Source organism: Neopelma chrysocephalum, unplaced genomic scaffold (assembly GCF_003984885.1).
Source record: "Neopelma chrysocephalum unplaced genomic scaffold, ASM398488v2 Primary Assembly neopelma1_68, whole genome shotgun sequence".
NCBI lineage: Eukaryota > Metazoa > Chordata > Aves > Passeriformes > Pipridae > Neopelma > Neopelma chrysocephalum.
Genome location: NW_020897727.1, coordinates 5,429,406 through 5,451,624, shown reverse-complemented (window position 1 = coordinate 5,451,624; position 22,219 = coordinate 5,429,406). Strand labels below are relative to the sequence as shown.

Here is a 22,219-nt window from a genome sequence, read left to right as displayed (position 1 = left end):
GTGTCCTTGGGCAGGAGCTGTTTGGGGTAACGATGCCTGGAGGGAAGTTTGTTTGAAAGTGGCTCTTTTGAGTGTTGCAGAACTGGGATCACATTCCAGTGTCCTTAGCAGCCTGCAGTATTCCTGAAGCTCTTTTATTCTGGATAAAACAAGGTGATTTGAACTATTTCCATCTGAGCTGATGCTGAGTAAACTCCAACCCCTTCTGAGCAGAGGTCCAACCTCTGTTCCTGGCTGCACCTTTGGTGGCCTCCTCACCTGTCTGCAGGTGTTCCAGGTGTTCTGGGTGCACCGTCCAGCACTGAGCTGCCTCTTCTGTGTCCTGCAATGTGAAAGTAGCACCAGATACTCCTTCGTGCAGTTCTGTGTATATGGCTTTCGTAGGTGGGGTTTTCCAAGCACTGATTCCCGGTGTTTTCAGTTTGTCTCTGAGGGGATATTTTATTTGCATCTATGTTTTTAGCTCTCCTGTGATAACTTGTTGAATATTAAAAAGAAAAAAAATATTTTGCTTCTATTGGGACATTTGTATACTCGCAACTATATTTCTGTAAACAGCTGCAGTCAAGAATAAAACGATGAAAGTTTTCATTTTGCTGTGTAAAGTCTTGTGGTGGTTTTTCCAAGGGCAACTTCCCTCTGCCGGGAGGAAGCTCTGCTCACCAGTGTGGAATGGTCCAGCTGGGAACCATCTGGTGCTGGTCAGGAGCTGTGTCCTGCTGCAGCTGTTGTGTAAGAAAAGGCACTCTGGAATCACATCCCAGCGTTTTGCATTGACTTTGTGGTGTGGAGCCCCCCAGTAACCCCTGGGGGACCGCCCAACCCATCCTGCAAATTGTAACCAAAGGAATTGCTTCCGTAGTCTGGGATTACATTGCTGAGGGACTTGGGGAGATGCACTCTCCCTTAGGGTGGTTGGGGCTGTTCTGCCCCAGGGAGGTGAGGCCAGGAGTCCAAAGCTAAGATGATGGGAGTTGCCACCTCCCCAGCAGGATTTTGGGGTGTGTTACCTCATTCCCTGGATTTGCATCTTAGTACCAACACACTGAGAATGACCTGGGGTTGGGGAGGCCCAGCTGTGTCCCCCTTTCCTGCTCCCACCCTGCAACCCATGACCTCTCCAGGACCAGGGGCTGCAGCAGGTGTTGGGAATTACATAATTTTGAACAATTTCAGCAGGGATAAGAAGAAACTGCAGCAAGAGCTGGGCAGACTGCTTGATTGTGAAAGATTTCAGCAGATTTATCCACAAAGATTTCCCCCAGGGCCTCCCCCTTCAGCCCTGGGCATCACCCAGTGGCAGGGTGAAACACAAACCTCTGCCACTGGCTTTTGTCTTGCTGGAGCTCGTTATCCTCCCCCTGGCTAATGCCTCTGTGGGGCCATGGGACAAAACACCCCGAGAAATCCTCCCTCTCTCCCTCCCCTGTTCTCAGGGCTCAGAGAAAGGCTCACCCTGGCACAGGCAGCTACAGAAACAAGACAGAACCACGGTGATACAGAGTTTTGTGTTTATTAGGACACAACTGTTGCCTGGGGCTGAGCAGGGAAGGCACCACCTCACCCACCTCCACCCTGGTGGGGGCCTCCCCAAACCAAAGAGTTGAAGCTGCTCTGGGCACCAGCAAAGCAGGGAAGGAACAGCCTGGCCCGTTCCCAAGTCTGAGAGAGGCCTCACCCTCCCAAAGCCATCACAACACCTGGGCAGGTGGGGGCCACATCCTGCCCCTCACCTCTTCTTCCCAAACCTCCTGGTGACGGCATTGGGGTTGAGGCGGCGCCGGCCGGCGCCCAGCGCGGTGTCGCGGATGTGCAGGTTGGCGGCCCGGCTGTGCACGTCGTGCTCGGCAAACGGGGACACCCCGGCCAGGTAGTCAGGGTCGAACACGTTGGTTTTCTGCCGGGCCTTGCGGGAGAGCCGCTGCTGCGGGAACCGCTGGTCCTCCACCAGATGGGGGTTGTTGGCGTGTTTCCCCCCCTGCGGCACCGGCAGCGGGTACTGCCGGGGGACAGGGGGTCAACTGTGGGTCATGGGGGCTCGGAGGGGACCACAGGCCTCTGGAGAACTGAGCAGGGAAGCCCTAAAGCCCTGGGGTCAAGTGGAACACCTAGAGAATGTTCACAGTTTTGCTTTGATTCCCTCCAACCTGCCGGCCACAGGCCGGGCTCCTGTTCCCGGGGGCCCAGGGGAGGAATTTCTTCATGGAAAGGGTGGTCAGGCACTGGAAGGGGCTGCCCATGGAGGTGGTGCACTCCCCATCCCTGGAGGTGTCCAAGGAACGACTGGATGTGGTACTCAGTGCTCTGGGCTGGGTGACAAGGTGGGGAGCGGGCACAGGTTGGACTCAATGACACTGGAGGTCTTTTCCAACCTCAGTGATTCCATGATTCTGTCTGAGTACTCACCCTGAGCCCACGGGGGTTCAGCACCTTGGGGTTGCGGGAGAAATGCATGTGGAGGCTCCCGTCGTCACTGACACTCACGGCGACCTTCTTCAGGGTCTTGTTACCACAGTGGGGACAGAAAACCTTGGTCATGTCCGAGGTGGTCCTGCAAGGCAGGAAGAGTGGGGTTCCCTGGGCCATGGAACACGGGCTCAGCCCGGGAGCAGGACCCCCCACAGCCCCCTCCCCACGCTCCCACACCTGAAGCAGCCGTGGCAGCGCAGGATGTAGCTCCGGGCCTGGCGGATCAGCCTCCCGTTCACTGCCAGCACGTGGAGCCCCATCTGCAGCAGCACGTTCTGCAAGGGGAGGGACAAACCGGGACACTGAGCTGGGACTGGGGGGAGCATCACCTGGGGTCTGCTAGCCCGGGCAGGGAGAGACCCACGGCAGAGACCCCGATGGAAGTGACACCCAGAGAGGCCTCTGGGACAGAGAGAACCAGTTGGCTTTGACACAAGAAGCCGTCACAGAGCTGCTCCCTGGCTGGTGGAACTGGCCCTGAGGTCTGAGCGTGCCCCCACAGCCCCCCGAGCCAGCCCAACCCCCCTGCCCCATCCCACACCCCCTGCCCCAGCCCAGCCCCACCTGCATGGCGAAGTCTGTGGTGACGCAGCCAACCTGGACCCCAGTGGGGTCTGTGTCACAGTGCCCCGCGTCCTGCTGGGCCTGCTTCAGGTTGCTGGGTGTTATCCAGCCCTCGTCATCGTCGCTCTCCTCCTCATCTTCCTCCTCCTCGCCAGCGCTGGCCCCATCCCCAAGGCTCTGGGGCTCCTCGGGGCAGAGGGAGATGGCCTGGGTGCTCTGGGGGTACGAGACAGGACGGCACAGAGGGGCTGGGAACAGCCAGAAATGGGGGAGCCGGGACAGGGACGGGCTCGGGGTCTCACCAGCAGCTCCTGCAGCTCCTCCTCGATGCTGGGCAGGGGTGGCCGCCAGTACAGGAAGGAGCTGAACTGGTCACTGTCCACCGGGATCGGTCCGTGCTCGGGGCTGGGTGGGCGCTGCCCCTTCCCTGGGGGTTTGTGCTGGGGGGGCACAGAGCGGGGTCCCTCACCCGCCCGGGGCTCCGAGGGGCTGCACCCCCTCCCCTTCCCGTCCCTCCCCTCCCCTTCCCCTCCCTCCCCTCCCTACCTTGGCGGGCAGGTGGAAGCCGGCGAGGTGCAGGGGGGCCTCGGGGTGCCGCGGGGTGGAGCTGAGCCGCACCTGGGGGACACAGCAGGGTGGGCGGAGGCGGCGGGGCCGGGGCCCGGGCCCCGTCCCCGGGCGGGTCGTACCTTGTCCTGCGGCTCCCAGCGGACCCCGCCGGGGCCGTCGGTCTCGGCCTGGAGCTGGCACGTGAGGGCGAGCACCTGCAGGTCGGCGGCCGAGAGGCTCGGGTAGTCCCCGGTCTTCTTGGAGAAGTCGGTCACTGCGGGGGGGCGGAGCGGCCGTCGGGGCGGGACGGGACGGGACAGGACGGGAGGGGGGAGCCGGGCGAGGTGGGGCGGCCCCTGAGGAGCTGGGCCGGGGCAGGTCCCTGTGGCCGCAGGGTGGGTCCCGGTACCGCGGTACTCACCGAGGCGCAGAAGGTCGGGCCGCGGGCGGCGGACCCGCAGCTCGCAGGGCAGCGCGGCGAGGCGGCGGCGCGTGGGGCGGTCACGGATTTCGGCGAGCACCTCGGGCACGGTGTACAGCGCGTCCGCGATGTCCTGCGGAAGCGCCGTCACACCGGCTCGGCCCGGGTGTCCCCCGCGCTCCCCATGTCCCCCCGCCTCTCTCCCGGTGTCCCCCCGGTACCTGCAGCGGGGCCGCGCTCAGGAACGCGCCCGTGTCGGCCACGACGTGCGGCACACGCGCCATGTCCGAGAGCCTCATGGCCCCGCCCGGCCACCGTCCGCGCGGGGCACGTCGGGAGTTGTGGTTCGGGTGCGGGGCACGCTGGGAGCTGTGGTCCGGGCAGAGCAAGGCGGGAGCGGCGGCCGGGCCGCGGGAGCGCTTCCGGGCGGCGTGGTCACGTGATGGACCGGGGGTCACATGACCGGAGCCGGGGAGCGGGAGTGGAGCGGCCGCCGGTAACGGGACGGGACGAGCTGAGCTGAGCTGAGCTGGGCCGGGCCGGGCCGGGCCAGGTTGGGTTGGGTTGGGTTGGGCCGGGCCGGGCCGGGCCGGGCCGGGCCGGGCTTCCCTTTCCTTCCCTTCCCGGTATGGCCCGGCCGTCCCGGCACCCGGGCACTCCCTTGCGGCCGGCGGGCAGGGCCTGCCGGGCGCCCCGGGCTCTGCCCAGCCTGTGCCGGTACCGGCCCGGGGCCGCTGCAGGGGCTGCCCGGCCCCACCTCCCTGTGCGGTGTCCGCGGGCCCGGCCAGGTTCTGTGTGGAGCGGCACCGGCCGGTTCCGGGGCGGGTCGCGGTGTTCGCTCCCGGGGCGGCCCCGCGGGTGACCCCGTGTAAGGGGGGAGCGGCAGCACCGTCCGTGTCCCCGGGAGGCCGGGCCGGGCTGTCGGACACCGGAACCCCGGGGAGGGAGGAGGCCTCGGCCTTCCAAGCGGGATCCCGCCGTGTGGGGGTGCGGGAGCGCCCTGAGGGGACCGCGGGGTGTGCGGGAGCGGGGAAGGGCCGGGGGAGAGCAAAGCTGTGCCTGGGGAACGGCGCTGGACACCGCGGGGCTCTGGTGGCCGGTGGGGATTTGACGTGTCCGAGGATGTCAGAGCCACTGACAGCAAAACGGTGTAGAATCGGGAAAAGAGAAAATGGGGAAAAGAGGCAGGATTTGAAAGAAAAATGGATGGAGGCATCCCAGACAGGACAGGGCTGGGCACGGGCTGGCACAGCAGGAGCAGTGCCTGGCTGCTCCCTGTGCCATGGGAATAGCACCCCTGGAATCGTGTGATTGCGGGGCTGAGGAGTCACAGCAGTCATGAGGATGAGCCATATCCAGTATCCTTAGGGCAGGTCGGGGTGCTCTGTGGGCTGGGAGAAATGGAGTGGGAGTAACTATGTGACAGTGAGTCAATGAACGTGATGAGTGACCTCCCCCCAGCGAGGGGCTGGGGATCGGGGTGTGTGGAATGGAGCCAGGACAGCGGCCGGCCGTGCAAAGGAGGATTCCCAGGCAGAGCTGGGGGCTGCATGAGGCACAGGCAGGCTCTGGGGTGCTGGGCAGGTTTGCTGTGCTTGGGAGGGTCGCACGGGGCTGGCATGGAGAGGGGAGACCCTGGGAGAGAGGATTTCACAGGGAATCTGCCCATGGGATGGAGCTTATGGTCTGATGAGGGTGTGGGGAGAGGGCAGAGAGGAAACTACAGCACAGGGAGAGGGGCTGGAGCTGTTGGAGATGCTTCTCTCCTTTTTCTGCTTCCCCTGATCAGGGAAGGGAGAGGTTGGAGGTGCCCCAGTTGTGGCCAGGCAGGGGGGAACTCTTGGCTTTAGTGTTGTGGGAGGAGGTTGAGTCTGACCCCGCTGAGCCCTTGCTGCTGCCCAGGGTGACAGAGTTGAGGCTTCTCTTTGCTCTGCCCAGGGTGGGCAGCGAATGCCCCTGTCTGCCCTGCTGTGTTGGGGGCTCTGGGCCATGACCTTGACCCCTGTCCTCTCCAGCTCCTCCTGCAAGGGCAGGAGAAGGAGGCAGTGAGCCCAGGGCTGACTCGTGGTCTCAGGACCTCGTGCTGCTGTGTGATGTGTGACCTCACCCTCCGCTCTGTGGTCCGTGGTTTCGGCAGAGGCCTGGCCATATGTCCTGCCACCCTCCCCGGTGTCACAGCGCGTGTCCTTCCTGCCTGGGGGTGACACAGAGGGGAATGTGCAGCAGGAGGGGCAGGGGAAGTGCCATGACAGGGACATGGCACCAGGGATGGAGGAAATGGTGGGAGTGCTGGGGGACCGAGAGCTCTGGGTGTGCAGCTGGGCCTGCCCCGTGCCCACAACAGCTACAGCCCCAGGCCGCTCTGACATTGCTTAGAGTAGACAGGATGGGTTTTCCTGTAGGATTTCAGGAGGAATTTCTTCATAGAAAGAATTGTCAGGCATTGGAAGGGGCTGCCCAGGGAGGTGGTGGAGTCCCCATCCCTGGAGGTGCCCGAGGAACTACTGGACGTGGCACTCAGTGCTCTGGGCTGGGTGACAAGGTGGGGATCGGGCACAGGTTGGACTCGATGATCCTGGAGGTGTTTTCCAACCTTAATGATTCTATGGGATTCTAGGATGAGACCAGGGCTGCCCTTGAGGGATTTAGCCATTTCCCTGCGCTGTGACAGGACCTTGCTCTGTCCTGCCGGTGCACTGCCGTGTCCCTTCTGAGGGATCCCACGTGTGGTGACACGTGGGCTGCTTGTGAGGTGCTGTCTGTGGGGCAGGGCTTTGGTGCGTGCTCTGACCCCTGATCAGCACTGGCCTTTGGGTCAGGGGAGCTGCACTGCTCAGATGGGGTGTCTGGAGGACTAACACCGCCCAGCTTGGCTTGTGGCAGTGCCATTGAAGGGGGTTACTTTCCCAAAGGGGGCTTCTCTCCCAAGCACACAGCGTTGCCTGTGGTGCAGGGCTGGTTTATCAGGAATAGAGAGAGCCTGTGTTTCCTGGGTGTTGTCCATCCCTTGCCCAGTCTCCTGCCGTGTGGGTTACTCTCAGTGGCATCCAGGCTGTGTTTGGGCCCCGGGCTGGGACCCCAGTACAGCCCCAGCTCCCTCGGCCCAGCGCTGAGGCGTCTCCTCTCTGTGCTTCCAGCCGGGGGTGATGCCATGGCCGCTGCCAGCTCCAGCAGGGCCAGGGCTGGGCCGCCCTGTGAGAAGTCCCAGCTCTCCGTGAAAGGTGGGTCCTGCTGCCTCGCTGGCATTGCCTCCGCCGGGAATGGCGTCTGTGTGTGCTCTGCTGCACCCCGTGCTGGGAGCCTTTCCCAGGCGAAGCAGGGGCTGGGGTGCCCGGCACTGCCCTGTGGGCTGGGCTGGCCTGGGCTGGGCTGCTTCCCCGCCCGGCTGCCGTGGGGACGTGGCTCCGTGGCCCTGCCAGTGCCGCGCCGGTGCTCCCGTGGCCGCGAGATGGCTCCCGGCACCCGGAGCCGCGTCCCCTCAGAACCTCATCCCCTCGGAGCTGTCCCCGGCTCTGCCCCTCCGCCTGGCACTGCTGACCCGGGGGTGCCCCCACCGCTTCGCCCCCACCGTGCTGCTGTGCCCTGGGGTAGGGAGGTGTCTGTGGGGACAGTGACTCCCCTGCAGCCCTCGGGAGGGTTGAAGGTGGGGGCCAGGCAGTGATCAGGCCGGTGGCAGCCATCGCTGCCATCGGGAGAAGTGCTTCCTGCTCCCCCTCTCCCAATGCTACGGTGAGTCCTGGCCCCCGACCTGGCAGGGATGGGACGGGGGGTGACAGCAGGGCCGGGGGCTCCCCCTGACCCCATGGCTGTCCCTGCCCAGTGGTGTCTGTGAAGCCCAAGGCCCAGAGCCGCCCGGCACGCATGAACTGCTACGTGGAGGTGGCTGGAGACGGGCTGCCCAGTGAGACCAAGAAGACGGGGAAGCAGATGGGCATCTCCGAGCTGCTGTGGAACGAGATCCTCACCCTGTGAGTGCATGTGACCCCCTGGTGTGGAGCTGGTGCTGGGGCTGGCTCCCTGTGCTCTGCTGGGCCATTGGCTGGGGACAGCTTTTCCCCCTGGACGATGATGCTGTCAGGGGCAGCCAGGTTGGGAGAGCAGCAGGAAGGGGAGTCTCCTGTTGCCCCATGGCCTTGCCCACCTCCCTCTGCTCCCTGGAGCTGGCACTGCCCGCTGCCCAGGCACGGAGCAGGCATGAGGCCACGGTGACAGCCCCCTTCTCTGGACTCTGCAGGAACGTCACAGCTCAGAGCCACCTGGAGCTGAAGGTGTGGATCTGCCATACCCTGAGGAACGAGCTGCTGGGCGCCGCCTCCGTCAGCCTTGGCAACCTGCTCCGGAGCGGTGGGAAGCGTACGTACGAGGGGGTCCCCCAGCGGGGGTCCTGCACCTCACCTGCCTGGAGGAGAGGAGGGGGGTGGCCGCAGCAGCTCCTGTGTTCCCCGGGAGGGAACAAGGTGCCATTGTGTGGCTGGGCTGGGGGCTGGGTGTGACGGAAGCCGTACCTGCGTCAGCCATGCCCCTGTCAGCCGTGCCCGCGTCAGCCAGGGTGCTGCAGCCGGCTCGGAAACACAAACCCCTCTGCTATTTGCTGCCGTTTGCGGTTGCCAGAGTGTGGCTCGTGACAGCAGCTCCCACATAAAGGCGGCCATTCAGGGCTGGGGTGGTGCGAGCGGCCGCGTGGGGCTGGAAAAGGCTGTCTCTGTCTATTCCAAGCAAAGCTTGTGAGACACAGACCTGGTATTGAGCAAGGAGAGGGGCCTCCTGTGCCTAGGGGGGATTTGGGGCTGGGTCAGACCCTCCACGGTGCCAGGGCCTGGGGTGGGCTGCTTCCCCTGGCACTGCTGCTGCAGGCTGTGAAACCACACCGGTGTCCCTGCCACACTCCCTGTGCTGGGCAGGCTGCACCTGGTCTGGGTGTGGGACACTGAGGGACACGTGGGAGCTGTACTGCCACTGCTGTCACTTCGCAAAGGCCCTGAGGACCTGAACGTGTGCCCCGAGATGGGCTCTGTTGCTCGGGGTGTAGGTGTCAGACAGCCTGAGGGCTGTGGGGGCTGTGCCCCAGGGCACTCTTCCCTGCAGCTTTCCTTGCCTAGGTGTGCCGATGCCGGCTGGGCTCCCGGAGCCGCCGTGGCTCCCGCCCTACCTGCGGGGGCACAATCGGCTCTTTCATTCCCAGCCTCCCAGGGGGCTGTGTGGAAAATGAATGGAAAAGGCAACTGGCTGTTCGAGCTTGTCCATTAACATCCACCAGAAAAAAAGTGTCAGATTTTTCCTTGACACCGTAGGCTGGGAGGGAGGACTCTTAAAGCTGCAGAGCCTGCCCTGGCCTGCCAGGAAGGTGCTGCCATGGGCTGGAGGCAGCTGGCACTGCCTGGGCTGTCTGCTTCTGTCTGCCCATCTTGTCTGGGCTGGCATCTTCTCCCTCCTCTTCTCTGCAGGTCACTGCTCAGCCGTCAGGCTTTGCTGCAGCTCTGAGTGGGGAAGAGATTGCTGGGGGTCCCCTGGGGGTCCCGTGGGAGCCTCGAAACCCCTTCCCTGGGGGCTCCTCACCTCCCGGGAACAGGGGATCCCATTCCCTCTGCCTGCCAGCCCAGGGAAGGCAAGGGCATGCAAAAGGCATCTGGGATTTCAAGCCATCCCTAGTCAGACACTTAATGTGTGTGAGGCAGCAAAATGTGTGTGCCCTCTGCCACTGGAGGGGCCTGGCTCTCCTCTCCCCATCTTGGGAAGTGTTCAACTGGAGCAATCCTTCCCCAGGGCTGCTCCTGCCAGGCAGCAGCCCCTCTCTCTACCTTCATTGGGCTTGTTACTGTTTTGATGAGGTTCTCTGTGAGTTACTGGTGTGTGAGTGTAGCTGTGGCCTTCATTTTATTCCTGTCATTCTGCTCAGTGGGCAGGAATGGATCTGGTTGTGGGCAGGACGGTGACGTCCTTGGCTCCCGCCTGCCAGGATGTTGCTGGAGCTCCCCCCATTTCTGTCAGCCCTCCTGCCAAGCACGCCTTGCTTCAGGTGAAAAAGTCTCTGCTCCAAGGCCTGGAGCTTGGAAAAAGAGCTCAGTGACGAGGCCTGAGCTCGCGGGAAAGCTGGGAGAGCCTCTGGAGCTGACAGCCCGGCTGTCGCAGGAGCTCCTGCTCTGGGCAGGGCCAGCCTGGCTTTGGGGCTCCCAGCACTTTCCAGCACCTTGGCAGGGCCTGCAGGGCCTCTCCGCTGTCAGGCAGAGCTCTCCTGACTCCAGAGAGATTGGATGGGAAGTGGAGAGGTGGGTCAGAATGAGTTCCATCACCAACATGAGCTGGAGCCTTCCAGGAGCTGAGCTGCTCCCAGGGCTCCTGTAAAGCAGCTCATTTTCCATGGCACAGCCCCCGCCCTGGCCCCTGAGTGCCATTTCTGCAGAGACACCTCTTGGTTCCACCTCTTACTTCGCCCGAGCTGGCCCTGCACCATGGGCTCTGTGGAACCCCATACTGGGCCCTGCTGGTTTTTGCTGGTCCCACTGTGTGCCGAGTGGCACCACTTTCCAGGGCTTTACAGATCCCACAGAGTCCCCACTGCTGTGCCCCAGGCAGAGCTGCTGGAGCCATGGCCTCGTGGGACCCTCCAGGAAGCCAGCAGCACTTCCCAACCTCTGGAAAGCTGCAGCTCCACCCCGTAATGGCTGTGATGCCAAAGGAGCTGTGCTGTGCTGCGTGCCCTGGCAGCTCCCTGAGCTGGCTTGCTGTGGGTGGGATATAATCCCATAAAATTGGTCATCCAGCCAGTAGGTCACCATGGGGGTCAGACAATGCCCATTCTATGTCACCTTTCAGAGGAAAGAAGTAGATGTCCAAGGCTCTCCTGGTTATCCCTGGCAGATAAATGGGGTGGGACATGGTTGTCTCTAAGCTGCTGGTGGCTGAGGCTGGGTCGGCAGCATGGGCAAAGCTGCCCTGGGGAGACTTTCATGGGACAGTAAAGATTATCCCTTCCTGTAAACTCTGGGTTCTTCCTTGTTTTGGGAATGGCTGTGGAAGGTGTAGCTTTCCTCCTGCTTCTCCCCATAGGGACTTGTAGCCACAGCTTGGGGTCGTTCCTTTGGCTGTGGAAATTCGCAGAGGCTGAGCCAATCTTCACCTGCTCAGCACTAGGGAGCTTTGATCCATCCCAGGTAAAACCTGGACAATCATGTGGACTTATTGGAATGAGACCTGGCCTTTGCATCCAGTGGGACTGTGCAAAGAGAGTTTGGGGAGCTGAGAGAGTGGGAAGCACCATCTGACTGTCTGTGTGGAATTCTTCCTGGATGTGTGCATGGAGATGGAGCCATCTCAGACAGGGTGTTCCAGAGGGGCTGCCTGTCCCGTGTGGCAGCTCCCTGGGGTCAGACATGTGTGGTCCCTGGGGGTCCCGGGGGCTGGGGCTCAGCCTGGGGCCGTTATCGCACCGGCTGCTCCCAGCCTCATTTCTTGGAACCGTAAATCCGCTTAATGGGCTGGGTGGGAATTCCAGCTCACCTCCGCTAAATGGGAGCTCTGATGCTGTGTGCGGGGCACTGGAAGCAGCTGAACTGAGACCTTATTCAGGACCAAATCACCCCCCGACCCCCTCCCAAAATAATAATAATCCCTCTGACATTCTGGCAGCCAGTGGGACAGAGGCAGCCTTTGTGCTCGGCCCTTCGGGGGACCCGCCGTCGGGGCAGCAGCAATGTCCCTTTGTGCGTCCTGCACGCTGGACGGGGACAGGGAGGGGAAGGTTCTGCGAGTGTTTATTTTCTTTAAAAAAGCTGGAGGGGGGGAGAAGGAAGCCGGCTGGGAGGTTCATGTTCACATCCTCCACTTGGAGACACCTTGTCTTTGCGCCTCGGCCTGGTGCCTGCACAATGAGGGCTTGTACGGCCCCGGAGCGCGGGGCTCACGGAGGGGGATGGAGGGACCCCAGAGAAAATGCAGATTCCTATGGCTTGGAGGAGCCAGGGGGGAAACAGGGTCTGGATTTGTTCTGGTTGTTGGCTGTGCTCAGTAGCATCTTCTGTCTCAGGCTCTTAAAACCGCCTGTGAGGTCGGTTCCCCTTGGAAGCAAGCGGAGAACAGCTCTGTGAGGCAGAGGGGGGAGACCGGGCTCAGCAGAATCCCTTGTTGGATGATGGGTGGGTGATAAGTGACAGAGCTGAACTCCAGCCTCTCTGCTGTACCCCTGTGAGCACATGCCCCTTCTGTGCAGGGGATACCTTTATCCTTGGCACTACAAACCAGAGACTTCCCTGAGATCCACAAGTGCAGCCTGTCTCACAGCCCTGTCTTTGCCACAGACCCCATGTCGCTGGGTTTTGGGATGCCTTGGGGGAGGGGGTGGTGAGTCCCAGCACAGACAGCTTGAAGATAGAGGTAGGACAAGGGGTCCATGGGTGTGTGCTCCCTCCCTCCTGCTCCCACTGGCAGGAACCACACCCCGTCCCCGCGTCGCACCAGGACAAAGCAGGTTGCTAAAAAATGGTGCCGTTGTGTCATGAGCAATCCGTGTATAATACAAATATTATTTGAGCAAATGAGTCAGGAAGTGTCTGGGCTGCTGTCCCAGGCTGGTGCAGCCAAATTTTTCTGGCCTTCTGTGGCAGAGCTGGGTGTTTCAGTCGGGCTGGCTCCAGCAGGCATTGCTGTGCTGGGGTGGGTGCTGTCACCCAGGGGACCAGCCCTGCCTGCCCACGGGTGCTGAGGGCTGTGCCTGTGCCCCCATTGCCCCTAGGGACCAGCAAACTCTTGCTAAAGCTGATGAAGCCAAAATGGCCCCCAAGGGTGGGAGTGGAGCTGGCAACTGTCTCCAAGAGCCTCCCAGACCATGCCACACACTCCAGAACCTTCTGTGGAGGCAGTCCGATGCCTCAGCACGGCGTTTGGAGTGTTCCTGTTTGCGGACAGCCCTCTGTGCCGCTATTGTTCAGTGGAACTGATGCATGGGGATGTGGTGGTCGCCATCAGGAAGGGCTCTTCTTGTCCCATGTGTCGTGTTAAATCCCTCGAGTTTCCTGCCAGGATCTGTCCTACAGCCCCAGCTCCTGGATCTGTGAACAATGAGGATCTTGGCATGTCAAAGCCAGGGCCCCTGGGGCAGCTGCAGCCCCAGTAAAAGGGTGGCTGGTGAGGGAGGGTTTTCCTTGGGAGAGGGCGATGGGGCTGGCTGGGGATCCTCGGGCAGTGCTGGAAGGTACCTGTAGGTGTGGGGCCAGTGCTGATGGTGCTCACTGGGACAACTGGCCCTGAGGGAGCAGGCACCTTTGGGGGATGGGGGAGGCCTGGGGGGGACCCACCAGGGGGTGGGCCAGGGGCCTGACGTGGAGCTGGGCTGGTGGAGCCACGTCCATCGCAGCTGGGATCCCGGTGGTGACTGGTGGTCTCTCTCCCTGTCCCCTCTCTCCCACAGTGGAGAACAGGCAGCTGACCCTGGACCTGCAGACTGAGAACAAAGGCAGCATTGTGTCGGGCGGAGAGCTGACGATTTTCCTGGACGGGCCGGCTGTTGCTCTGGGAAGCCTTCCCGATGGCAGTGCCGGCACAGAGGGTGAGTGCCCGACCCCACGTGCGCGCAGTGGCTCCAGGCACGAGGCGCTGAGTGGGGAGAGGAGGGGGCTGAGCCCACGGCCCCCAGCACCCCTGGGCGAGTGACCCAGGGCCAGCACCTGCCCCCTCTCCCAGATGAGACTCCGGTGCCAGCCCCGCCTGCCCTGGGTGCTCACGAATTCCTGTGGAATTGGAGCAGGAGCGTCGATGGCCTGGGAGAAGCAGCCCTTCTCCAGGCCCTTCTCCAGCCATCTACATGGATCAGCCCCTTCCCTTGCTGTTCCTGTGGCCTGTGGAAATGGTTTCAGTGTTTCCTGAGCAGGGCTCCCCATGGGGACATGGATTGATGGCTGACCCATGGGGCTGCCAGGGGAGGGAGCAGAGCTTGTGCTGGACAGGGGCTAATGTGTTGCTTTCCCCTGGCTCCTTCTCTTCCTTGCTGGGAAACAAAACTTGTGAAATCTGGGAATCTTGGATGTGGCTGCTCTCCTGGTGCTGCCAATTCTGCAGAGTCCTGCCTTCTGCTTGGAGCTACAGGGTGCTGGGCAGGGGGGGCTGTGCCCTCACGCAGCAGTGGGAGAGGAGAGAACCCAGCGTGAAGGTGGGGTGTCCTTGGGTGCTGGGGGTCTGTCATGCAATAGGTGGGGCTGTTGTGCTTTTGGGGCTCCTTTCTGGAAGGTGGGGAGGAGGGAAGAGCTAGTAGGTATCTCAGTCCTTTTCTTCACCCTCCCATTCTTCCCCCATGCAGGGTCCCAGGCACCCGGACGGGACCCCACCAGCACGGCTGCAGCCACAGAGGGCCGGCACCAGCCTCCCAGTACCAACTGCTTTGGCAGCAGACCGAGGTGAGGGCCCCAGGCTGTGTGTCCATTACTGAGGGGTTGCTGGGGCCCTGTCCTTTTGCAGTGCACCCCACTCCAGATCTCCCAGTGAGCCCCTGCCACAGCCCACGGGAGAGGTGGGGCAGGGGTGGCCTGTCCCAGGGGACAGCAGAGCTGGGGGTACAGGGGGTGACTGTACAGACGGGCTGTGGCTGGCCTGAGCCCCTCCTAAAGGGTTTGTCTCAAGGAGTATCAGGTCTGTGATGGCCCAGGGAGTTTCACCAGTTGCTCCACTGGCAGCCGAAGGAATGGTCTGTCTGGAAGTGGGGCAGGCTGTGACCAAGCAAACTAAGAAAGTGGGATCCCTTCAAATGGGGACCATGGGGACCCCCAGCTCTTCCCTCAAGCACAACCCTGGCCAGGCACTGGGAATCCCATGGTCCTCTGGACAATGGTCACAAGGGGACACTTCTGAAAGTCCAGGAGCAGGAGAAGCAGAGCTGCAGGGAAATAACAGCTGCTTCCAGAGGAAATGAGATGCTTGGGCAACAGGCCATCCTGTGCCTGGCTCAGTGCCCTGCCCTGCCTCCTTGCTGGGCTGGAGTGGCTCAGCACTGCTCCTTTTGGAGCTGTGGTTATTGGGAGACGTGTCACACTGTCAACATGGAGTTGAATTTAACACCTATTTATATTTCCAGAGTGTGGCAGTGGCCCAGCAGCCTGTACAGATGTTCTGGATGGGAGTGTGGCTGTGGAGAGGGTGCCTGCAGCCTGCCTGTGGGAGGTTCTCCATGGCCCAGGCTCAGTAGCACTCTCAGCTACAAGCCCCACACCTCGAGCTCTTCTGCTCCTTCTTCATCTCCTGGGCACACACCAGAGATGATATTTTTGGCTCCAGAAGTGACCGTGTCCTTCCATGCTGTGTGTTCATCTTCCACTCAAGGAGGGAGAGGGTTGGGAGTAGGCTGTGAACACAGTTTGTGCCCTTTTGTGGTGGCTGCTCCTGTTGATTCCTGCTGTCCAGGTATTAAATCATTCTCAGAGGTGGGAAGTGCTCAGTGACCTGACAGAGCTAGGCTTGGCAGGCACTTAACAGCTCTCAGTAGGTGCTAGAAAACCTGCAAAGAAAGTTCTAGTTTGGGAGGCTTAGCCTGGTCACTGCCTGCTGCCCCTTCCCTGCTGCTTTTCCATTGGCTGTGAGGAGTTTCTTCTTTGAGTGGTGAAGTCTGGCCAGGACTTCTGCAGGGCACCTTCAGACACCTGCCAGGTGTGCCTCTGATCATTCCAATCCCATGGCTGCCCTGGCATGGGAAACTTCCAAGCTAGTCCTCAATCTGTGCTGCACTCCCCTGAATTTAGGGTGTTCTGGATGTACCTGCTCAGGTTGATGTGTTACTGCTCTGTGGGGCAGAGCACTGCTGGATGTACCCACTGTGAAGGCAGCTGCCTGCTCCGGGGTGGAACACGGTTCCCTTGTGCTTGGGAATGCTGTGTGATGGTTGCTGTGTTTATACACAGAGCCGTGTTTATTTTCTGGGCTTGGTGATGGATGCTGGCAAACTCACTTGCCGGCAGGATGGGAAGAAAAGGGTCATTCTTTGCTCCTCAGCTATTTCTACACTGTCCCCGCGAGGGAAACAGCTTGGTCAGGATTCTCTTTCTTCTCCTGAACAAATGTCATCTTGGGATTTGCTGCTAATCTTGGTGGTGGGGTGTGAAATTCCACAGCCCTCTGTGCAGGGAGCCCAGAGGTCCTTAGCTGAGGGCTGGGGCCGTGGGTGCCACGAGCCCTGTTTGTCTTGTGGAAGCCCTGGCACAGGTTGCCCAGAGAAGCTGTGGGTGCCCCATCCCTGGAATATCCAAGGCCAGGTTGGATGGGGCTTGGAGCAACTGGGGATAGTGAAAGGTGTCCCTGCCCACGGCAGGGGGTGGGATGAGATGGGCTTTAAGGTCCCTTCCCACCCAAACCATTCCATGATTCTCTCATTTGGGTGCTGGCCTCCTCCCCTCTTGGCAGGGACAGGGGGAATTTCTCATCTCTGTGTTTTTGGGAGCTGAACTCCCATTGACCACATGGCACTGGGGCTCTCCTGCCTTGACCTCCCACAGCCAGTGCTGGCTCCTGGCTCCATGCTCTGCCCTTCCTCCTCTTCAGCCACAGTTTGGGGGCTGATGTGCTGAGTGAGACCAGGACATGCTGCCACCTCTGCTGGCATCTCATACTGGGACCTTCTGGCCACCTCAGCTGGAGGAACTGGCCATTCCTGGGTTACATGGCCAGGGTCTGTGTTGGCCACTGTCGTGTGGGGGCTCTGCCTTGGCAGAAGTGGGAGACCTGAATGGTTGATGTCACCTGGCTGATCCCATGTTCCTCTTTGGCACCGTCTGCCCTGGTCAAGGTTAGGGTTGGGGCACCCACCTGAGGTCCCCAGTCGATGGGGTACAATGGGGTCTTGTTCCCCCCGGGAGAGGGGCTGCCCCACGCACACCTCGCTCCGTCCCACCATCTGTTCCCGTCCGTGCCTTGCCTGATTTTCTCCCCGCTCCTATTTTAGGCGCACATTCCCATCCCGCCGTGCTCCGTGGCCTGGGTTTGTTTCCAGTGTCTATTAAAAGACAATGCCCAGATGGGAGCACTCGTGGGAGGGCTGGGCTGGGCGGCGGGCTGGCTAATTCAGGCTGGTAACCCTGAGCCTCCGCCTGGCAGCCTGGAAACATCCTGTTTTGGTTTCTAAAAACTGCCTGGGCAGTTCTGAGCTCATCTGTGCTGGAAGGGCAGGGACCAGATCTGTCCCGTGTGGAGGGGGCTGCTCCTGGTGGGACCAGCTGGTGCCACCTGCCCACTGCCCTCTGGCCATGCCTCTGGGGCCTGTGCTGCCTCTGGCCTCGCCCTGGGGTGACTGTGGGGAGGGGGTGACTGTGGGGAGGGGGTGACTGTGGGGAGGGGGTGACTGTGGGGAGGGGTCCCAGCCAGCTTTCGGGAGGCATGTGATGTCAAGGATACCCCACTGAGGTGGCAGTGAGGGGCCACTTTTACCTCCTGACCAGGGAAGAGGAGCCTGTTCTGCAGATGCTCCACATCCCCAGGTGCTGGTGGGCAAAGCAAACCCCCAGCATGGAGCTGTGTCCGAGGGTAGCCAGGATTTCCAGGGTGAGTTCATGGTCTGAGGAGCCTCCTGAGGAGCCCCTGGGTGGGGCTGCCCTCCTGGGAGTCCGTGGCTGGTCGAAGGGGACACAGCAGCTCTGTTCTGCCCCGTGGCTCTTATCTGATCTATTTTCAACAACCATCTCCTGCTTTCCCATGTCTCCTCCCGGTCCCAGTCCTGCCATGAGCTGCTCCCCAAGGAGAGAGGCTTTGGAATAAGTGGGAGGAACCAAGGGCTTGCTGGAGCTGGTGAGGGTGGCATGACTGATTTGTGCCCTGTCGCTGCCAAGCTGCTGTCCCCTCCCAGCGCCAGCCCTGACACTCGGGGACAGTTTGTGGGTTTTGCCCTTTTAAGGGTAGATTTTGGCTGCGGCAAACTGACGTCCTGGTCCCTGCAGTCCTTACTCTCCGTGGTTGCTGCCCTGGCTGCCAGCCTGGGTGGAGGTACCTGGGCTCTGCCTCTGCCCTGCCCCCAGATTTGGAAAGGCAGCATCCCGCCCCCCCCGCCCTGTTTCCCTGCCCATTCGCAGTAACAAATTCCTAAGGTGAAACTGAGCTTTTTTGGGAAGCCTTTGTGCCGCTGTGGGGACTCAGGGTGGTCTGAGGGGGAGTTTGCCAGGGGAGCTGCAGGTCCTCTGCCCACAGAGGTTGGGCTGCTCTGGCCATGGGGACATGGAGGCAGATGAGCTCCACTGTGACACAGAGACCCCCGAGAGATGGAGCAGCTGCACCTGAGCCAGTCACAGCCTGTGCTGTGATTTCAGCTTCCACCTTTCCCAGCTGCTTGTTCCCTGCTTTTCCGGGGGCCATGGCTGTCTTGGCAGCAGCAAACACTTGCACCTTCCTCACCTGTTTCTGTGCAAGGCTTGGAGCCAGGCAGAAGGCACCAGTGAGGATCCCCTCTGTGGTGCAGGAGGTGGGGCTGCCTTGGGATCTCCCCTGGGATCTGCAGGGGTGCACGGAGCAAGCTGCCAGGAGCCACAGTGTCTTGGGGCTGTGAGCTGGTGGCTGGCCATGAGTGCCCAGGGCTGTTCCTTGGCATGTGAGGTGGCCACCCGCGAACAAAAGCAAGGGGTTGTCACTCAGGTGACTCCTCCGTGGGACTCTGCCACTGGCGGGTTGGAGCAAGCAGCATGAAGCTCGGGGCAGTGCCCTGAGTGGAGGCACGTGGCTGCATCCCACCCCTTCCCAGGGACGGAATCGGCACAAGACTGAGGCAGAAAGGCAGGAGTGGGGTTTTCCATGTGATGTCTCTCACCTCCCGTGTTCTTTTCCCTCGCAGGACGCACCGACATGTGGCCGGAGTGGCCAGGGGAAACACAGGGAGTGGAGAGCAAAGTCCCAGTGCCAGGAGCCGGCACCGGCAGCAGGCCAAGAGCACACAGCATGCCAGCATGGCCAACGGCACAGCCAATGGCACGGCCAACGGCACAGCCAACGGCACTGCCAATGGCACAGCCAACACCATGGCCAACGGAGCAGTCAACAGCACAGGTGAGCCAATGCTCGGGGAGGTGGGGATCAGAGCTCGGGGATATTTATGGTGGAGAAAATCCATTTTTGCTGAGATGATGGATCTTGTAGTGCCTGGGAATGTCCTCCCTGTGAATTGATTGATTTTTTTTTTTTTATTGCTTGTACTGCTGATAAGCCGTGCAGCTCCACAGAGCTCTCTCGTAGGATCGGTGCTGCCTGTCAGAAATGATTCCTGTGGCTCCACTCTGGAGCCACCAGCTCCAGGTGTTTAAAAGGATACTGGGACAGCAGCATCACTAATGCCACAATGAGGACAGTTGTCACTGCTGAGTGGACTCTTTTCAGGGTTCAGCTGAATTTCCTATCAGCCTTAAGTGAAGATCTGAAGTGGGAGGAGCAGCTGCCTGTGGAGCATCAGCAAAGGCACAAACCCACCTCTCAAAGGGGGCTGGTTCTTGCATCAGAGGGTATATTTGGAAAGGTTTCTCTTGTGTTTTCTTGGGTTTGTCCACAAAGCCCTGAATCCCTTGTGGAGCAGGACTGGGGCCTGCTGAGTGCCTGACTACAAAGTCACATGTGACTGATCTGTTTTCCTTCTCTAGCTTTCATGGAGCATCTCCCACTCCTCTGCACTGAGTTTACTTTTGTGGGAGATCTGGAAGGAAAAGCAGAGTGTTTCGTTTAGGAGAGAAGGAAATGTTTTGTTTAACCCAGAAGGAAGTTGGGGTTTTTTTACATTTCATTGTGAAGACCTGGAGCAAAGCAATTTCAATTTTGCCAAAGCTCATTTTTGCCAAAGCCCAGCCCTCCCGAGTCTCCTCACTCTGTGGACACTCCATCAGGCTGGGGACAGGCATTTTGTTCCCAAGTACAACTTGGCTTCCTGGCTTTGGTTTGTTGAAAGCACATTTTACTGGCCCAGCTGCAGCCTCCCCAGTGGCTTTATGACTGTGCTGTCCTTGTTGGTGTTTACCGCTCACACCCTCTGTGCCTCCCACAAATCTTGTCAATGATGACTTGAGGACGGGGAGAGGAGTGTTTTGGATGGCTGGGATTAGTGTTGGACACCCTGGAGTGCCTCTACAAACCATCCTCTTGCCCCTCAGTTTGGTACATTTTGGTGACGTTGCCATGTTTTTTGAGCAGGCTGTTGCAAGGACGTCCCTGTTACATTTGTCACTCTTGGCTGTAATTTCAATACAAGGAGATTATTCCCAGGTGTGTTTTCCCCACAGTCACATTGTTCAGCCCTTGCTGTGTTCCCCCTGGAGCCCTTCCTTATCAGGTGAACTTTGGATCAGCTTTTCCCTGCTTTGTCCAGGACTGTGATCAAACCAACCATGGCATACTCAACGGGGTCATTCTGCAGGTTCTCTTTGGAGACTGGCACAGCGTGATTGAGGCTTCTAAAACTGCCCTTTCCCAGGCTTGCTCGACATGAGGGGCAGTCAGGGACCTCCTCAGCTGGCTGCCACAGGACTCTGGTGGAAGTTGCTGCTGACCTGAAAATCTTCCTCACCCTCAGTGCTGCCTGGGGGCACCTTCAACTGCTGCTGTGTCCCAGGATCCCTCTGGTGCTGGAGGATGTTGTCCTGCCACCTTCCAGCTGCCAAGCAGAGTCCTGAGCACTCTGCCTCTTCTACAGAGTGTCTGTAGCTCTTCAGTCTCCCATCTGTGGGAGTTCATACTGGTTTTTCCTACAATACTAAATATTTGGGCTTCCCTTATGGTTTTCTGCATTTCTCAGCTCTAAATCACGGAGCTCTGTCTGCATCCCATACTTTGTTCCTTGTTTCTGGGTTGTTTTTAAAACTTTTTCTTTGCCACTCCAGCCAGGATGTCTTGTAGCAATGGTTCTGCTCAGCTGGGCTGCCAGGTCTCAGAGTTTTGGGTATCTAATAAGTATTCCTCAAACAAATTCCCTTTCATTTTTTCCTTTGCATTTTCCTCCTCATCCTTTTTCTTTGTAGTTTTCCTTTGCTCTGTCTCTTCCTCTTCCCTTTTTCAAAAGTGTACTGGAATCCAGCAACATTTAGCTCTTTCCAGTGCTGTTGACTTGCTGAATCCAGGTTTCATTCTGCCTTGGGGGAGATGCTGCACCCGCAGTTCCAGAGGTCCTGCTTATTCCCTGATTTCCCATCAGGGATGCAGCGTGTTTCAAGTGGCTGAAGAGAAACTGAGCACAAAAAAGTACCCTGTGCTTCTGTCTCAAGATGGAGGCAGTGGTTCCCAGAGGGATCCGGGTGATGCAGGTGCTGCCTCTGCTGCAGGCTGGGAGCACCGTGAGTCCCGTGCTTGGGCTGTCACCCAAGCTCTGCTCCCGGGAGGATTGGCCAGGCCCCATCCCCTCCTGGGTGCTGACCCCCTGCTCTCTGCCCTTCCAGTGAACGGGGACGCCGTGGGTGCTGTGGACATTGAAGAGGACAGGCCAGCAGCGGGGGCGAATGTTCTGGCCCCGGCGGTGTCCAGCACGACCGACGGCCCCACCACTCCTGCCCCTCCTGCCCTGCCCGGCTCCGGAGAGGCCGAGGAGGCAGCTTCCGGCCCCAGTGCCCCCCCGGCCCGGGCAGCAGTGCCCGCCCTGGATGCCCTGCCCCCTGGGTAAGCTCTGCTTTCTGCCTGAGACTTCTGCATGGTGGGTTCCTGTGGCCCTCAGGGAGGGAGACAGGGCCCTGGAGGTGGGGACTGGAAGAAACTGGGACACTGCTGTGGCCTGGAAGGAGAGGCTGTTTGAGGGAGGGAGGTGCTGCCCCAGGAGCTGTTAGGGATGCTGGTGCTCAATGGAGCAGGGGTGGCCAGGGGCACCTGTGAGGATCCCTGTGCCCTGCTCACCTGGCACAGCCTGTGCCCCCTGCTCTGCCCCTCTGCTCAGGATTGACTGCCGTGGATCTTCTGGACCAGGGGCTGGGCTGTGCCCTCGGAGGTTGGGGGCAGTAAACAGTGGATGGCAGCGCAGTGCCAAGCAGGCTCTCAGCATCCATGCAGAGCTCTCTGCTCTCCCGGGGCTGCTGAAGGGATCAGGCAGAGGAAAACACACGGGAGAGCAAGCGTGCATTTCCAGGGAGCTCCCACTGAGCAGGAGGGCACGGACATGCTCCAGGGACACTGTCCCAATGCCCATTGGCCACTGCTGGGGGCAGATGGGCAGGACCCTCCAGTAGCAGTGACCGTTCTCCCTGGTGCGATGCTCCTCCTCCTCCTCCTCCTCCTCCTCCTCCTCCTCCTCCTCCTCCT

At 60.4% G+C, this 22,219-nt stretch overlaps 2 protein-coding genes across 4 annotated transcripts in view; one reads left to right on the top strand and one right to left on the bottom strand.

The window, feature by feature from the left end:
* Nucleotides 1-1,489: 1,489 nt before the first annotated feature.
* NOB1 (NIN1 (RPN12) binding protein 1 homolog) lies at nucleotides 1,490-4,308 on the bottom strand. Its single transcript, XM_027684942.1, has 9 exons — nucleotides 4,225-4,308; nucleotides 4,004-4,136; nucleotides 3,723-3,856; nucleotides 3,580-3,651; nucleotides 3,336-3,473; nucleotides 3,034-3,249; nucleotides 2,647-2,744; nucleotides 2,407-2,551; nucleotides 1,490-1,999 (listed from the first exon to the last, which is right to left on the bottom strand). The coding sequence occupies exons 1-9, from the start codon at nucleotides 4,300-4,302 to the stop codon at nucleotides 1,730-1,732; spliced, it is 1,284 nt and encodes a 427-aa protein (XP_027540743.1). The 5' UTR covers nucleotides 4,303-4,308; the 3' UTR covers nucleotides 1,490-1,729.
* The window catches only part of WWP2 (WW domain containing E3 ubiquitin protein ligase 2), a 35,033-nt gene continuing 16,771 nt past the window's right edge, over nucleotides 3,958-22,219 (top strand). Inside the window, exons 1-8 of one of the 3 annotated variants that reach the window (XM_027684939.1) lie at nucleotides 3,958-3,977; nucleotides 7,141-7,224; nucleotides 7,824-7,971; nucleotides 8,238-8,356; nucleotides 13,407-13,544; nucleotides 14,292-14,388; nucleotides 18,792-19,003; nucleotides 21,370-21,586. In XM_027684939.1, coding sequence (XP_027540740.1) covers nucleotides 7,155-7,224; nucleotides 7,824-7,971; nucleotides 8,238-8,356; nucleotides 13,407-13,544; nucleotides 14,292-14,388; nucleotides 18,792-19,003; nucleotides 21,370-21,586 — 1,001 coding nt within the window. In that variant the 5' untranslated portion in view covers nucleotides 3,958-3,977; nucleotides 7,141-7,154. Of the gene's footprint in view, nucleotides 3,978-4,394; nucleotides 4,500-7,140; nucleotides 7,225-7,823; nucleotides 7,972-8,237; nucleotides 8,357-13,406; nucleotides 13,545-14,291; nucleotides 14,389-18,791; nucleotides 19,004-21,369; nucleotides 21,587-22,219 lie in introns of those variants that run through there. The other 2 variants (XM_027684938.1, XM_027684940.1) reach the window with 2 other exon arrangements.